The following is an 18809-nucleotide window of genomic DNA, read 5'->3' on the forward strand; positions in this document are numbered from 1 at the left end:
ATCTTGTTCGTTTATGCAATATAGAATTTCATCAGAAACATATAATGAAAGAAAAGTTACTAAGTATCATCTCGTGCACCACCACTTCTATCAATGTATATATATATATTTACAAAAACAAATAAAAATAAGAAAATGAAAAGAAAATAAGAGAGAGATTTAGGGGAATACAAAAGCAGACGGTGTTTATCTTAAAAAAAGGGGGGGATTTCGGATAACTTACAACAGAGTTTGCCATTTTCTCTTTATACAGAAGCGCCGTCCCCTTTTTCATTCCTTCGTCTCGTTCTTACATGTTAAACAAAACAAAAAAGAAGAGTTTACAACAAAAGAAACCACAATAAATATATGCATACACTTGATACAGACTTAGAAGTTTCAAATTTTGTTTCTAAGGATTTAATCCTAAAAATAAAAATATAACATAAATAAGTGAAATGCTGCTGAGCTTGATCAGTGGCAAAACAAACATGTTATTTCAATTTTCACGATTTATCAACGAAGATTCGTTTCTCACCAAGTTTCAACTAGAAAGTTGGGACCAACCAAGCTCTCCAATTGTTCTTTACTCTCTTGGAAAACTTGAGCTCGAACTCGAAGGCCGAAATTGCCAAGATCCTCTTGTTCATCCAATATTCTTTTAGCAGAAATGACGGATGTGTCGCTACAAATCTCCAAATAGGTTGATTCAAGCGACGATATTTCTCCAATACACGAAGGGATCTCCTTCAACTTATCCAAGTACTGAAGATCAAGATGCTCAAGGCATGGAAAGTGGGTGCTGTCTGTCGTCCAACATTCTAGATCCCGACACCCGAATATTTGCAAGAATCTTAGGCTGCAGAACTGCCCTTCAACTGTTTCCCACTCGGGCCCTACAAAAGAATTTTCCTTCAGTTTGAGGACTTGAAGATTGGGTAACAAGCCTATCTTCGTCTTCATGTCTTCCCAGTACTGATTGGTCCCGTACAAGGTCAACTTCTTGAGCGAATTCGGAAGGATCAAGTTCTGCATCAAATCATTCTAGTTTGCCTTCTTTATAACGAGAAACGCAAGGATTCGAGTTTACATAGACAGCCAAGGTTGTTGAGACCCAACTGCTGGATTAATTCTACAAATCTTGAAAAGTTTGCAAATGATGAACGATCATGAATACGTGATCTATTTGCGGTAAATGAGTGTTCAAATTGATTTTGATTGTACAGCAACGAATAAACAGATACATAAAAGGCTGACACAATCCAGTATTTTCAATTAGATTATCTTAACGAAACAGAGGAAACCCATCCGAAATATAATAAACGATGCTAGGTGAATTACTTTACGCTTCAATCAAACATAATTGATACAAGCGAAAAATGAATTAACAAAAAAATAAGAAAACCGAAGTAGAAATGGTTTACAAGCTCACACAAATGCTTCCAATAAATTAACCGAAAGCTAAATTTCACGCCAAACAAATGACAGGAAGAAGGTATCTTCAACATTAAAACGACTCTCAAGAAGAAACAATGAATTGTAAATTCCAACATACCAAATTGTCAATCTAAGTTCAATAATGCAACAAGGTTAGTCCCGACTTGAGAGTTGGGACTAACCTTGCTCTACGAGTTGAAGGCCTACATTGCCAAAATCCTCTTGTTCCTTCAATATTTCTTTAGCAGAACTGACAGCTGACTTGCTACAAAAAAGCAACTGAATCGATTGAAGCGTTGATATTTCTCCAATACATGAAGGGATCTCCTTCAACTTAAGCAAGTACTGAAGATGAAGATGCTCAAGGCGTGGAAAGTGGTTGTTGTTTGTTGTCCACCACTCCAGGTCAACGCACGTGTTGATTAGCAAGTATCTAAGGTTCGAGAACTGCCCTTCAACCGTTTCCCACTCGGTCCCTACAAATGAATTTCGTTTCAGTTTAAGGACTTGAAGATTGGGTAACAAACCTATCTTTGTCTTCATGTCTTCCCATTTGAGCTCGGTCCCCCACAAAGTCAACTTCTTGAGGGAATTCGGGAGGATGAAATTCTGCACCAAATCATTCAGGGATGGCTTATTTATGGGATAAAGGGAGAAACGCAAGGACTCGAGTTTATGTAGATGGCCAAGATTGTCGAGACAGTATCTTAAAAATCCCTGACGTTGCTCAAAGTAAAGTATTTGTAATTTATTGATATTGGGGATTCTCTTAACCACCTCTTCTCCACATTTGAAATTTATTATATCAGCGAGTGTCTGTAGGTTCCCCAATACAAACTCGTCATCTTCCACACCGATAGGAGGATCAGGCAGCTCAAGTTCATTGAAATGAACATGCTTAAGTTGAGTCATGTTCCAAATTTCACATGGTGCAACAACGCCCCAGTTACCATTTACAATTAAAGTTTGTAGATTCCAAAGGAGATTGACTGAAGAAGGAAATCTGCAATTTTTAAGCACATCAGATCGGATAGCAATGAACCTCAGGTTAACTAGCCGAAAAACAACTTCTACGGAATACTCGTATTGTCCGTTGTTATCGAAATATGACTTTTTATCATCGGCTTTCAGTACCCTCAACAATCTAAAATAATGTAATGGTAAACGTTCTTCAAAATTGCTGATCAAAGAACGAACAAAAGGCACATATCGCAACGTATGAAGGACTGGATCAGGGTGATAATCCTCCTCCGACATGCTTTGATGAATACCAATGCGGCGTTGGGTATTTATGACCTGTGGAATGGTAAGTTCATGCGGTCTTCTGACATAAAGGAACTTCTCTCTCTCAGCTTCTCTCAAGCATAGTTCCCTCAAGAGATCATGGATGTTGCAAAACTTGATATTTCCATAAGACCCCCTTTTATGTACTAAAATCAGGTTCCTATCACAGAGCTCCTGCAAGTACTCTCTCGAAACCAATTCCAAGCTTTTGCCGTTCATTGGTTTCACAAATCCTTCAGAAACCCATAGTTTTACGAGCCACGAGACACGGATCTTGTTGTCCTCAGGAAAAACTCCCATATAAAGAAAACATGGCTTTAGATGTACCGGCAAATGGTTATAACTCAATTGTAATACTTTTAAGCAACGCTCGTTGTCTTCCAAATTTACAATTGTGTTTGTGTTTTCTGAAATATATTCCCAATGTTCTCTTGTGCGCTTAGACTTCGCTAGGTGTCCTCCAATCACAACGAGTGACAAAGGAAGTCCTTTGCAATTTGTGGCAATCTTCTTTCCTATTTCCTCCAATTCAGGAGAGCAATCGTCTTCTTCTTCAAATACATATCTGCACAGTAGATCCCAACTCTTATCCTCATTTAAGAAATCCATCACAACGCCACCAGAGCCAATCGAAGCAACGTTTGATAGCCTAGTGGTTATCATTATTCTGCTTCTTTCACCATTGTCTGGAAAGAAGAGATTCACTTTATCCCATACCTCAACACTCCAAATATCATCCATTACAATCAAATATCTTCTTCCCCATAAACTTTGGTGTATCCTTACACCTAATTCACCTTCACTCTTCCCACTCAGGGTTTCTCGGCTTACATCTTTGTTTATACAAAGAAGAATTTCTACAAGAATTTCTCGCACATTGTAGTTTTGAGATACTGTAACCCAAGCTCGAATATCAAAGTGCTTCATAAACTTAAGGTAAGCATTTCTAGCAAGAGTAGTCTTACCAATGCCGCCCATGCCAACAATCGGGATTATGCGGAGATTAGATTGTTGTCCCGTGAGCTTATCCATTACTTCAATCAAGAGTTCATCAAGACCAACCACGGCGTCCCGCCTCTTTGAAGGAGAACTTGATGAACCACCAAGCGTGGGAGAATTTATGTGCAGATGATCTTCGATTATTCCAATATTCTTCTCTTTATTCTCCATCAATTCTTTCTTGATTAACCCCATGTCTTGGATCACCTTCTCTAGATCTCTATAAAAGTCAACGGAACTGATTCTTTCGCCACCGCGAATTTGATCAACAATTCGGGTTTCGATTATATCTTCCGCCGCATGAGCTGCATCTGCAATGCGGCTTTCCAAAACATATGCTGCTTCTCTGCTGCTGCTGCTGCCGCCGCATGAATAAACTTCAAGAAAATCTTGCAGGAAAATGAGGTTGTCGGTGAGAGAATGCACCTGGTTTTGGTGAAGAGAAATTGGAGGGCGAGGATGAAGCTGAATCTGTTCGATGATATGCTTGAGAGAGAGTAGAGCTGCATAGGCCGCCATCTCTAACTTGCTCTTCTCTCTGGAGTCAACAAGCAAGAATAATTTTTCATTCCAAACAAAAACAAATAAGAGAAGAAAAATCTTTTCATATATACTGAGATCTAAAGGTTTGATTTGGGTCCACTCATTTAGTGATTGTACATCAGTAGGGAAAATTACATTTTTCGTCCTCATACTTTATCCACTCTTTCAAAATTGTCGCTAAACATTTTAGAGTTATAATAGTAGTACTTAATTATGCCATTTTTTTGACAGAATTGGTCGGCCGTTAATTTTTGTAGTTAAGTTGGATGGAAAATGACATGTGCCTCTCACATGCCTTCAATTTACAACAGTACATGAAAATGAACTTTTAACTACACGCATTGCGTCTTGTTAAAACAGATTTTTCATAATTAAAACTTGATTGAAATTCAAAATTATATAAATTCTAAAAAAACAAAATCGATATATATTGTTTTAAAATATTTTGAGAAATATTCTTTAAACAATTGAAACATTGTTTTAAAAAAGTGAAATATTGCTTTCAAAATCAAGATTTTCGGAATTCAAACGAAAACATTGTTTCAAAATAAAATAAAAATTCAATCCGAATAGGCGGGATAAGAAACCTCCATTTGAATCTTTACCCTAATTTTAATAATGTAAAACTTGATAAATTGTTTCAAAATATTGTTAGAAGTTTTGTCTAAGATAATAATATAATGTTTTAAAACCGGAATTTCTTGAATCCAAATGAAAATTATTGTTTGAAATAAAATAAAAATCTGATCGTGATAGGCGGAGTTTCTCCGTTCCAATTTTCACCCTTATTTAATAATCTAAAACTTGATATATTTTTTTCAAAATAAATTCAGAAATATTGTTTAAAAAATCATAATATTGTCTAAAAAATAATATTGTGTTTTAAAATCGGAATTTTTGGAAATTGAATGAAAATATTATTTTAAAATAAAATAAAAATTCGATCAAACTAGGCAGCGCATAAGAAAACTCCTTTCCAATTTCCACCCATATTGAATGATTTAAAACTCGACATATTGTCTCACAATTGGGATTTTTGGAATTGACTAGAGGTGAAAAATGGAATGGAGATTTCTAATTCCCCAATTCGGGTTTTTTTTTTTTTTGTTTGAAACGATATATTTTAATTGAATTCCAAAAATGCAGATTTTGGAACAATATTATAAATTTTTAAACTATATTTTAATTTTTTAAACAATATTTCCAAAACGAGTTGATTTTTTGGGAATTTACGTGATTTCGATTTTATATTAAATTTTTATTAAAAATAATAATTATAAAAAATATGTTTTAATAAGACGCAAGGCGTCTTGTTGAATGTCCATTTTCATGTAGTGTTATAAATTGAAGGCATGTGAGAGGCACATGCCATTTTTCATCCAACTTAACTGCTAAAATTAACGGCGGACCAATTCTGTCAAAAAATGGCATGATTAAGCACTACTATTGTAACTCCAAAATGTTTAGGGACAGTTTTGAAAAAGTGGGTAAAGTATGAGGACAAAAATGTAATTTTCCCTACATCAGTACCTGCAGATGATATTTTTATGGAAAATACCAAAAAGTCCCGACTAAAAAATCATGAGTTAATTGCATATAACCTAGTGTGAAAAACTCTATGTTAAAAAAATTAGCAAAAACCCCCCTATGTTATATTTTACAGAGTGCCCTTTTTTAGTTTTTTCCTCTTGACTTAGATGAAATGACAAAACTATCGTGAATTCAAAATAATGCAAAATAAAATATTCTACGCAAAAAATAAAAAAATGAATCCCTCAAAAAAAAAAAAAAATTGAAAACAAAATCCCGGAAAAAAAAGAAAAGAAAAAAGAGGAGATAATGTACAATTGCTTCATTTTCCCCGTCAAACCAACACACCACCCACTCTTCATGTGACCTTTTTCGGTGAGGAAGACACCAGAGATGGTGTGAAGATGGTTGCCGGTTGGAGTGACGTTTGTCGTTTGATTTGGGAAGATGGCCTTTTTGGAAATGGGAAGGATTGAATTGCAAATTTTGAAAACTTTAATTTTGTTTTTTTTTTGAAAACTTCATATAGAGTTTTGGTGTGAATTTGTAATTTTGGAAATTTATAATTTAACAGGTATTTTGGTCTATTTGGGTCAAAAACGCACTCTCAGTCACACAATCCGCGCGTGCAGCACACGATAAGCTGTTAAGGACCTTATTGTCTTTGATTAATTTCCAGGAGGGTTTGCTAAATTTTTTAACACAGGTAATTTTTAGCAACTCGAGATTACACAGGGGTGGTTTTTGCAGAAAACCCAAAAATTCATATATCAAAAAAATCAGACAGTGAGGTCCTCACTTTCAAAACTTTTCAAGTTTGCCCAAAAGATAAAAGTAATAATTATATACATCCTCCTAAAAAGATAAAAGTAATAATTATTTGGGGCTTCAATGCCCAAAGCCGAAGTACAAAATTCGGAATCCGTTGCCAGAATGGCTTCTGTTTCGGCATTGATGCTCCCATTTATTTGTTTTCGTTAAAAAATATTTAACAATTTATCTAGTTAAATACTAACGTTAAAATAATAGCTCTGTAATACTTTGAAACGTAAAAATTTAAAACACATGAAGTTGATCATCCTGTAAGGATCATTGCAGAGTACATGCTGCTAGCTAGAGAGAATATAATGTGGAAGAATGAATAAGAATACGTAACTGCCATCGACTTTGACTTTTCTTCCTCTTCGTGGTGCTCATCAGCCTTAGCTTTTCCTATGGCATCAACGGATTTCCATAACTTTCACACAACGGATTTCCATAACTTATCCAAGTATTGAAGATCCAGATGCTCAAGGCGTGGAAAGTGGGTGCTGTCTATCGTCCAACATTCTAGATCCCGACACCCGAATATTTGCAAGAATCTTAGGCTGCAGAACTGCCCTTCGACTGTTTCCCACTCGGGCCCTACAAAAGAATTTTCCTTCAGTTTGAGGACTTGAAGATTGGGTAACAAGCCTATCTTCGCCTTCATGTCTTCCCATTACTGATTGGTCCCGTACAAGGTCAACTTCTTGAGCGAATTCGGGAGGATCAAGTTCTGCATCAAATCATTCTAGTTTGCCTTCTTTATTAGGGAATATAACGAGAAACGCAAGAATTCGAGTTTACATAGACGGCCAAGGTTGTTGAGACCCAACTGCTGGATTAATTCTACAAATCTTGAAAAGTTTGCAAATGATGAACGATCACGAATACGTGATCTATTTGCGGTAACTGAGTGTTCAAATTGATTTTGATTGTACAGCAACGAATAAACAGATACATTAAAGGCTGACACAATCCAGTATTTCAATTAGATTATCTTAACGAAACAGAGGAAACCCGTCCGAAATATAATAAACGATGCTAGGTGAATTACTTTACGCTTCAATCAAACATAATCGATACAAACGAAAAATGAATTAACGAAAAATAATTTTTTTCGTGCTACTTTCAAAACTTTTCTTTCATCAATTTAATATTGTAAAATTGCAATACTACCACACATGGCATTGTTCTGTCTGTCACTAATACAGATGATAATTAGATTTTATATCTCTGTATGAATGCTTAACTGACTACTTATTAGATGAAAAAAATAAGGGTAAATTACTAGAAACCCTCTGAACTTAGGTCAATTTACGAAAGAAAAAAAAACCCTCACGTATCCATAATGATCAAAACTCCCCTGAAGTTTGTAGCCGTCTTACGCAGTCCCCTTACGGTGTGAATTTTGACGGAGTCTCTTTGGTTCAAAGGAATATTTCACAACAAAAATCGATTTCGTCAAACAAATCATAAATTCGTGATGTTTCACCATTTACGAGCTTTTCATGATTTGTAGAATCGAGCAGTTGGATCTCAACGAAATCAATTAAACTGAAGCACAACATCAAAATGATTTAAGATTTAAATAAAGACACAATAGTACAATCCTTGAGTCTCTTTTTTTTCTTGGCCAAAAAAGATTTTATTCCATATAGAAAAAAAGTACAAAGGGACCTCGTTAAAAACCTTGTGGGCCTAACACAAGGAAAAGAGTACCCCTATAACGAAGAATAAAATCCAGTTCAAATGTTGAAAAACCAACTATTACACAAAGCCTCAAAAAGAAATTACATGAAAGAAAACCAAAGTAGAAATTGTTTACAAGCTCACACAAATGCTTCCAATAAATTAACCGGAGGCTAAATTTCACGCGAAACGAATGACATGAAGAAACAATGAATTGTAAATTCCAACATACCAAATTGTTAATCTAAGTTTAATAACACGACAACTTGTCGACAAGCGATCCGCTCCCAGGCCTCAATTCTTCGATTTATGCTCCATGTAGGTTCATTGCTGTAAGGACAGTGCATGGACTAGATGTAGACAGAGAAGATCGCAAATTTGTTTAAAAGAATTTAATCCTAAAAATAAAATTATCACTCAAACACACACACACACACACACACACACACACACACACACACACACACACACACACACACATATATATATATATATATATATATATATATATATATATATATATATATATATATATATATATATATATATATATAGCAGAAGGATCATGTTATGAAGATTGAGTTCTCACCAAGATTCAACTTGAAAGTTGGGACTATTCTTACTCTACGAGTCGAAAGTCTACATTGCCAAAATCCTCTTGTTCCTTCAATATTTCTTTAGCAGAAATGACAGCTTCGTTGCTACAACGAAGCAACTGAATCGATTGAAGCGTTGATATTTCTCCAATACATGAAGGGATCTCCTTCAACTTATCCAAGAACTGAAGTTGAAGATGCTCGAGGCGCGGAAAGTGGGAGCTATCTGTCGTCCACCATTCCAGCTCACTACACATGTGGATTAGCAAGAATTTAAGGTTGCAGAATTGCCCTTCAACTGTTTCCCACTCGGTCCCCACAAAAGAATATTCCTTCAGTTTGAGGACTTGAAGATTGGGTAACAAACCTATCTTTGTGTTCATGTCTTCCCATTTGAGCTTGGTCCCCATCAAAGTCAACTTCTTGAGGGAATTGGGGAGGATGAAATTCTGCACCAAATCATTCAGGGATGCCTTATTTCTGGGATAAAGTATGAAACGCAAGGACTCGAGTTTATGTAGATGGCCAAGATTGTCGAGACAGTAACTCAAAAATTCCTGAGGTTCCTCAAAGTAAGATATTTGTAATTTATTGATATTGGGGATTCTCTTGACCACCTCTTCTCCACATTTGAATTTGAGTATATCAGTGAGCGTCTGTAGGTTCCCCAAAATAAACTCGTCATCTTTCCCACCGATAGGAGGATCAGGCAGCTCAAGTCCATCGAAATGAACATGCTTAAGTTGAGTCATGTTCCAAATTTCACATGGTGCAACAACGCCCCAGTTACAACTTACAATTAAAGTCTGTAGATTCCAAAAGAGATTGAGTGAAGAAGGAAATCCGGAACTTCTACGCCCATTAGATCGGATAGCAATGAACCTCAGGTTAACTAGCCGAGAGACAACTTTAACGGAATATTCGTATTGTCTGTTGTAATCGAAATATGACTTTTTATCATCGGCTTTCAGCACCCTCAACAATCTAAAATCATGTAATGGTAAATATTTTCCAAATTTGCCAATCAAAGACCGAACAAGAGGCACATATTGCAACATATGAAGGACTTGATCAGGGAGATAACCCTTCTTTGACATGCTTTGATGAATACCAATGCGGCGTTGGGTATTTATGCCATGTGGAATGGCAAGTTCATGCGGTCTTGTGACATAAAGGAACTTCTCTCTCTGAGCTTCTCGCAAGCATAGTTCCCTCAAGAGATCATGGATGTTGCAAAACTTGATATTTCCATTAGACCCCCTTTTATGAACTAAAATCAGGTTTCTATCACAGAGCTCCTGCAAGTACTCTCTCGAAACCACTTCCAAGCTTTTGCCGTTAATTGGTTTCACAAATCCTTCAGAAACCCATAATTTTACGAGACATGAGACACGGATCTTGTTGTCCTCCGGAAAAACTCCCATATAAAGAAAACATGGCTTTAGATGTACCGGCAAATGGTTATAACTCAATTGTAATACTTTTAAGCAACGCTCGTTGTCTTCCAAATTTACAATTGTGTTTGTGTTTTCTGAAATATATTCCCAATGTTCTCTTGTGCGCTTAGACTTCGCTAGGTGTCCTCCAATCACAACTATTGACAAAGGAAGTCCTTCGCAATTTTTGGCTATCTTCTTTCCTATTTCCTCCAATTCAGGAGGGCAATCGTCTTCTTCTTCAAATACAGATTTGCACAGTAGATCCCAACTCTTATCCTCATTTAAGAAATCCATCACAACGCCATGAGAGCCAATCGAAGCAACGTCTGATAGCCTAGTGGTTATCATTATTCGACTTCCTTGACCATTTTCTGGAAAGAAGAGATTCACTTTATCCCATGCCTCAACACTCCAAATATCATCCAATACAATCAAATATCTCCTGCCCCATAAAGTTTTGTGTACTGTTTCACCTAATTCACCTTCGCTCATCCAACTCAAGCTTTCCAGGTTCTTTTCTTTGCTAATGCAAAGTAGAATTTCTAAAAGAATTTCTTGCACATTATAGTTTTGAGATACCGTAACCCAAGCTCGAATATCAAAGTGTTGCATAATAAGCGGCTTAGCATAAACATTTCTAGCAAGAGTAGTCTTACCAATGCCGCCCATGCCAACAATCGGGATTATGTGGAGATTAGATTGTTGGCCAGTGAGCTTATCCATTACTTCAATCAAGAGCTCGTCAAGACCAACCACGGCATCCCGCCTCGTTGTTAAATGAGACCTTGATGAAGCAGCACCAGCAAGAGTTGAAGAATTTATGTGCAGATCATGATCTTCGATTCTTCCAATATTAATATCTTTAATCTCCATCACATCTTTCTTGATTAAACCCATGTCTTGGATCACCTTATCGAGATCTCGGTACAAGTCGACTGAACTGATTTTTTCCACGACATCTAAACCAGCTACGATATTGACATTCTGCCTCGTTGAAGGAGATCTTGATGAACCAGCACCACCAAGAATTTGATCACTAACCCAGGTTTCGGTTATATCTTTCGACGCTTGAGCAGTCGATTCAGTAAGAATTTGATCCACAATTCGGGTTTCGATTATATCTTCGGCTGCATGAGCTGCATCTGCAATTCGACTTTCAAAAACATCAATTGCTTCTTTGCTGATGCCAACACAAGGATATCCCTGCTCAAGAAACTCTTGCAAGAAATTGAGGTTGTTGGTGAGAGATTGGACCTGGTTTTGGTCAAGAGAAATTGGAGGGGAAGGGTGATGCTGAAGCTGTTCGATGATATGCCTGAGAGAAAGTAGAGCTGCGTAAGCTGCCATCTCTCTCTCTCTCTCTCTCCCGAAAATCGAATTGGTTTTCAGAACAATTCTTGAGGTTGAGAATCAAGAAGAATCAAGAATCAAGAATCACTCCATCTTTGCTCAAGGACAATAAAAAAATGCAGAGAGAGAAAATGAATGGAGTCTGAAAGAAAGAAAAAGAAATGGTGTAGAGAAATGGAGGCAGCGATGGTTGACTATTCATGCCTGATGAAAGGAGAAGATGGTGGGTTAATGTCATGTTTAACTCAAACTACAATTTTGCCCTTCAATTGTAACGTGATAATCACATGGGTGGAGAAGTATTATTAGGTGAACCACGCATATACATGGGTATTGCATATACGTGGGTGTTTGTGTGATTGAGTGCAGATCAACGATTAATAATCATTCTGTTGTAAAATGGCCTATTTATGTAGCTATTTGGTTTGTGATTGTGGAAATACATAAGAACATAATAACGATAATAGAGAGAGAATGAGAGAATGCAAAGAACAACAATCCGTAGAGAGAAAATTGTGGGTATTTAGGGGAGGGGAGATTCTCATTTATATAGGTGTAATCCACCGGAAGTTACAAAGGAGTTACATAGGAGTTACAACCACTACAATGTGTGGGGATAATGGGGTAGTGGGAAGTTGAGAATCTATAGTGGAATATGGAGGTTACAACCTCTCATGTGTTAGGATAGGAAGACCCACTTTTCCATATTATTTACAACACTCCCCCTTGGGGATTCCTATCAAAACACTACTGTGCTTTTCATGTTGCCTCGTTAAAACCTTCCGAGTGATAAAAACCCAGTGGGAAAAAAAACAGTCTCGGTTAGGAAAAAGAGTACAACGCACAATCTTTCCAATCAGCATGTGTTGCCTCGTTAAAACCTTGACGAGTAACGAAAACCCCGTAGGAAAAATAAACCTCGCACACAGGAAAAATAGTACAACAGGGCACCCGGATATCTTCTGGATACTGAGTACCTACAAGATACTCCCCCTCAAATTAACTCCCCCTGATATGTACAAGGGAGTGAACTCGGATAATCTACTCAATCAATAGCCTAAACAAATAATGATCCCGCAGATCAAAAATTTGAGATAACTGCTCCAACTTTAAGAATAAGTTTTGCCTAAAGTCAACTTTTGAAAACATGTTAATGAAGAAAGCTTCATTAACATGGAGTTGTTGCTGATTGAAGAAAACATGTTATCTACTCGGCTATTGTTGTTGCTGATTGAAGAAAGCTTCAAAGCTATGTACATGGAGTTGTCACTTTAATGAAGCCCGTCTTCATTTGCTCAATGCATACTGTATTACAGTAAAATAAAATCCCGTAGGATCTTCTGTGTTAGTCAATTCACAGGAATCTCGAACATGCCTAATCATGGCTTCAGGCCATGTGCATTCACTTACTATCTCGTGAAACAAACATCATGCATGATTTGACCTAGTGACAACTAAGGTACATTTCATAGAACCCCAAGACATAGTTGTTTTCCCAATACTAAACCATGGACTGGGAACGAGCTTTGTGTGGATATGACTTCTAGTCAATGCCAATATAAACCACAAGTTTTCCATCATTCATTGATGTATTGGGCGTGTCGGTAAGGTGAGATAAGTCTACCTAATAAATTTACCGAAAAAGCTAAATCATATCGAGTACATGGAGTTAAGCATAATAATGCATATATTGCATTTACATATGGCACTTCTGGTGCTAACACTTCCTCGTCCTTCTCCATGGGACGGAATGAATCATTGGACCTATTCCACTTTCCCACTCCCATAGGTGTTACTCGATAATTTATCTTTATCCATAACATCTTCTGGATGTAATTCGAATGATGGACATAAATATAAATGACATGATAAATTTTAAGTTGGTAGAGACAACAAATTAGTCTCATTTAGATCTTTGATCTTGAACTCAAATTTTCAACAATTGAGTTTTTCTTACTTGACTTCTAGTCTAAATCAAGTTTATGTCCTTTATATAAATTATAGTAATAGGAACAATCAAAACCATTTATTGTTCTATTTTCTTCCGAGCAATTGTTCACTTAGGCAATTGTCCTATATTCTTCTGGAATATTTCTAGTCATAATTAAAGTGAACGTCTCAGCCCAACTGAGTTTATGTTCCGTGATCTGGAACTAATTGCTTCGGGAAATCGAAGTCCTTCTGGAACTTTCATATAAATACTTGTATCTAGATTCTCATTAGATACTTTGTGACCACGTATTTAATAACATTCACCATGAAAGAGTATACCTCTTTAAAATCAATCTCAGTATTATGAGGAATCTTTGAATTATGAGATGAGTCTTCGAGCTCCCAATCTCATTTGCCCATAAATCATTGTACTGTGAGATGAGTCTTCTGGCTCCAAATCTTGTTCGAGCTATGAGATGAGTCTTCTGGCCCCCAATCTCGTTTAAGCTATGAGATGAATCTTCTGGTTCCCAATCTCATATGAGATATGAGATGAATCTTCTGGTTCCCAATCTCATTTCATTGATTGAGCTATGAGATGAGTCTCCCGGCTCCCAATCTCGTTTAAGCTATGAGATGAATCTTCTAGTTCCCAATCTCATTTGAGCTATGAGATGAATCTTCTGGTTCACAATCTCATTTCATTCCTTGAGCTATGAGATGAGTCTCCTGGCTCCTAATCTCGTTAAAGCTATGAGATGAATCTTCTGGTTCCCAATCTCATTTCTTTTATTTGTGAGTACTCACTTATATCCCATGGTGAAATTCAATGAGTTGTAAGAACTACTGGTCTCTACACTCTTCATTTTATCAAGGAATCAAAGTCAACTTGAATTCTTTTTGTTTTCATTTCGGCCATCATCTCTTTGTTTACACTTATCAATTGATCGAGGTTTTATCATCACTCGTTAAAACATTCAGTAGCTACTGTGTAGGGAAGTTTATCATCGATGATCATTTCATCCCAATACCACATCTCGTTCATGCATGAATAACTAATCGAGTTTTTACTATTCACGGGAATGGATATTAATGTAGAGGCGTCCCCCGACTTCGTCTGCAGGACGAATCCATAGTCCGAAATTATTTTATGAGATGGATCAGGTGGGATCCCATTTATACTAGTGCTAACCGGATTCAATTGTTGGGCATTCACCCACTTCCGGGGTTGAGAATCATTTGGTCCCATTGCGCTCCCCCTCTCCTAGAAGGGAGGCAAGACTAGTTAGCATGGATTGATGGCCTACCCGTAATTGTCCTTCTAGGACATCTATCCTTGCAGGCTTATTTGAGATCTCGTCACTTTTTCAAATTATTGAATGAGTCTGGCATTATTCTCCATACACGACTTCACGGTGTTCTTCAGGAACATTAGTGTTGACATTATTTGCAGATTTAGTAGTCGTCCCATACGACTTCACGCCGTTCTTCAGGAACGTTACTATGGACATTACTTGAAAATATATATTGTCATCCCACACGACTTCACGTCGTTCTTCAGGAACGTTAGTGTGGACGATTTCAGGAACGATTTTCATCCCACACGATTTCATGAACGATTTTCAAGTAGTGTGGACGTTCTTTCCTCCCCCTAACGGCCGGAAGACAGTCTCATCAAAGTGACAGTCCGCAATTTGAGCGGGTAAGAGATCGCCTATCTAAGGTTCTAAATTTTAGTTGAAGATGGTGATACATAGTCCACATATATCTCCTTGGATTACCTCCAAGAAATGAATTGAATCATTACATGTATGTGCGTATGCTAACATATAATCAAATTACTTAATTTCGAGCAATCGACAACTTATGCTTCTGGCATACAAATTGTTGTTCTATATAACCGTGTCGAAAATTCCTCTAATTTTCCCAATGTACGCTTCTGGCCGTACATGTTAGAGATGATGCACATATCAATTTCTTGTGTTCAATGGTTTCAACAATTTAGCTCAAATATCTTTAAAGTTTAACAACGTTCTACTGGAACGTGGAGAAAAATGAGCTACTTTAATGGGCAAAATTGTGCCATGAGAAACATAATTTGGACATTATCATAACCATCTATCAAAAGTACATGTGCCTCATTTAGTTATCAAAGAGGTCTTGCTACAAATAGACATGTAATTAATAAAGTACGACTTATCTCTCAGGATAGTATGTGTTGCCGCACTATCTACCAGACATTTACCCACACATGTCATGTCTAGATAGTTATATAAATTTAATCACATATATTAAGTACTTCAGGTACTAGATAAATTCATCAAGCAAACACCAATGAATAACATAATAATTAACTTAGAACATATAGTAACATAAATATATGATCCAGAGCATAAACTAAACATAATCAAAATACGAATATGGTTCATAACATGAGCATATGAAGTAAGATGATTGAAATTCAATAAAATAATAAACCCTAGTAATAAAATAAACCTAATGCATGAAATCAACAATTCAATCATATCCCAACAAGGGTTATTTGGTCAGATGTGCCCAAGTATGGAAGCTGAGTGACGGGCTATACATAGAAAATATTTGCCTCTACCAACTCAGTCTATGCTGGTGTATTATTATTTGCATCTCCAGCCCCAACGTTCCTCGCACTTCAGGTGCGTGACCAATGCTCACATGCAGCACATAAAAATATATATCTATGTTCTGATTTGGAGCTCTATTCGAATTTTAAAGTTCATATACAAATCGTTTATGAACACTTGCTCCTTGCTTCAGGCAAGCGTATTGTCTTTTGGCAATCAAAACGACTAGTCAGAGTATCCCATTCTTTATGAGGATCCTCGTTTGATGAATAGTCCAGACGAAGGACTTCATCTAATTATCTCGTAATCAGAAACATGGTCTCAACCTTCTGGGCTTTACCTAATAAATTATCCTCGAAAACGACCATTCTCAATTGCTCACTAAGCGTATGGATCTTAACATCCATTCTCCAACCAACAAAACTTTCACCATACATTAAGTTGGGTAAACTCGAGTTTGCTCATGTGTTTCATCTCAAATCAAATAAAATAAGGAGTATTATTGTTTTATGGGAATGTAACCTCCATAAACAATTTCATGAATTTTTTGCACATATTAGAACTTCCGGTCTAATAATTCATACACCACATGTTCATACACATTCATGGATTACATACGATAAACCATAACGACGAACGAAATATTGTTTACCATTTCATATCACAAAATTACATATGGCAGATATGGATCAATTGAATAGAATTCTCCATTAGAGATTGACCAAAGTCTTCATGCAATTAAGACTTTGTAAATTGTCAAATATATAAAATATAACATGCTAAATAATATAAACAATATATAGCATGTACAATCTCATATAAATTCCACGAACTAATTCTGAAATTATTCCGGTAGATAATCATGAATTAACTAAATAGATCCATAATCTATCAAGTATCAGCAGTGCATTAGATCATCTCAAAATGAAATGACCAAGTTATTGTAGCAAAATTTTCTAACAATTCATGCAATACAAATTCAACCGAGAAAAAAAAAATTCTATTAATATTGCTACAATCACGTTCAGTAAGAAACATAAATAATTTCACATTCATAATCAAATATATCCACCCCTCATTCGACAGTGCATATTTATTCATAAACTTCTTAGTGCCACTGTATTCTAAATATTATGATAAAACATTCATAATACAATTTCATATCAAATCCTCGAAACATGAAATAAACCAGCAAGGTATTATAATCCTTTGACAATATACAATCAAACATTTATCGTCGCTATTCATTGAATCCGGAATGAATGCAAATGATAAAATAATTTGCTACACCACATACCAAAAACAACCATTGTGATATTTATACCATACTATAACATAATTAAGCATGCTTCCAATAATTACGAATCACATCATATTTTGAAATTATCCACAGTATAAATGAAGTAATGACTTGAAGATAAATATGTACTTCATGCATTTCATGCCATTAAATAGATCTAGTGCATCTCTAATGAAATCGAAATTGCAAGGGATTACGGCTTACTTGAAACGCTTAAACCCAACTGTTGAAGAATATACTGTATTCTTCGAACAAGATTACCATTTCACGAACGAACTCGAATCACAAGTTCTTCAAGCATCCACGTACCAAAAATGGTTCATTTTTCATGAGCACCTGAATCACAAATTCTTCAAGTATCCTAGTCCCACGAACGATTGTCTTTCCACGATCACGACGAGCATTTCGTGCTGATAACGTGTTGTAAAATGGCCTATTTATGTAGCTATTTGGTTTGTGATTGTGGAAATACATAAGAACATAATAACGATAATAGAGAGAGAATGAGAGAATGCAAAGAACAACAATCCGTAGAGAGAAAATTGTGGGTATTTAGGGGAGGGGAGATTCTCATTTATATAGGTGTAATCCACCGGAAGTTACAAAGGAGTTACATAGGAGTTACAACCACTACAATGTGTGGGGATAATGGGGTAGTGGGAAGTTGAGAATCTATAGTGGAATATGGAGGTTACAACCTCTCATGTGTTAGGATAGGAAGACCCACTTTTCCATATTATTTACAACACATTCGATGTATTTCATCGGATATAGCATCAAAAAAAGGGTAAAAGAATTGTTAGGTGAAAGATTAATTTCCTTTTTCGAGTCCATATTTTAACACTAGATTTTGATTTTGACTTAGTATTATTACATAAAGCTTTTCTACATAGGACTAAATAATGGCAAAATGAGTTTTTTATTCTGAGTTTGCTAGTAGGGAGTTTTAGTCCATCATGTTTCAAAATCAGAATTTTAGTCCTGTAAGTTCAAAAGTTGAGAATTTTAGTGATATGACCTGCTATAACATGTTAGGCAATGGTTGGTTGAGTGAGTTGGTATTTGATTTATAAAAATAAATAAATTAAAAATAAACTAGATGATGTTGCTGAAGAGTTGGACGATTTTGGAGGGAAATAAAATATACCAACAAATTATTATTTTTATTTGACGAATGAAATAAGCATTTTTATAGTAACTATTTTCTTAATTAATATCAAACAACCATTTTTCTTCTTCTTAACTTTTCGGTATTCACATTATTTCGTCCAACTGTCCAACATTGTTTCGGGGAAATTTAATGTCGTCGATTGGTTCTATTGAAATT

General features: G+C 36.1%; 2 protein-coding genes across 3 annotated transcripts; both read right to left on the bottom strand.

Moving 5' to 3' along the window:
• Window positions 1-513: 513 nt before the first annotated feature.
• Window positions 514-4300, bottom strand: LOC148768164 (putative late blight resistance protein homolog R1A-3). Its single transcript, XM_088822791.1, has 2 exons — window positions 1624-4300; window positions 514-1023 (listed from the first exon to the last, which is right to left on the bottom strand). The coding sequence occupies exons 1-2, from the start codon at window positions 4216-4218 to the stop codon at window positions 514-516; spliced, it is 3105 nt and encodes a 1034-aa protein (XP_088678917.1). The 5' UTR covers window positions 4219-4300.
• A 3896-nt stretch (window positions 4301-8196) lies between these two features.
• On the bottom strand, window positions 8197-12171 carry LOC105975688 (putative late blight resistance protein homolog R1A-3). Of its 2 annotated transcripts, none has more exons than XM_013000897.2 (2): window positions 8855-12171; window positions 8197-8595 (listed from the first exon to the last, which is right to left on the bottom strand). In XM_013000897.2, exon 1 carries the CDS (start codon window positions 11645-11647, stop codon window positions 8885-8887), a length of 2763 nt encoding a protein of 920 aa, XP_012856351.1. In that variant the 5' UTR covers window positions 11648-12171; the 3' UTR covers window positions 8197-8595; window positions 8855-8884. The 2 variants fall into 2 exon arrangements, with proteins under 2 accessions (XP_012856351.1, XP_012856350.1); XM_013000896.2 differs by having other exon boundaries at window positions 8197-8615; window positions 8855-11921.
• Between the last annotated feature and the right edge of the window lie 6638 nt (window positions 12172-18809).

Source organism: Erythranthe guttata, chromosome 9 (genome assembly GCF_056151865.1).
Source record: "Erythranthe guttata isolate IM_541 chromosome 9, IM_541, whole genome shotgun sequence".
NCBI lineage: Eukaryota > Viridiplantae > Streptophyta > Magnoliopsida > Lamiales > Phrymaceae > Erythranthe > Erythranthe guttata.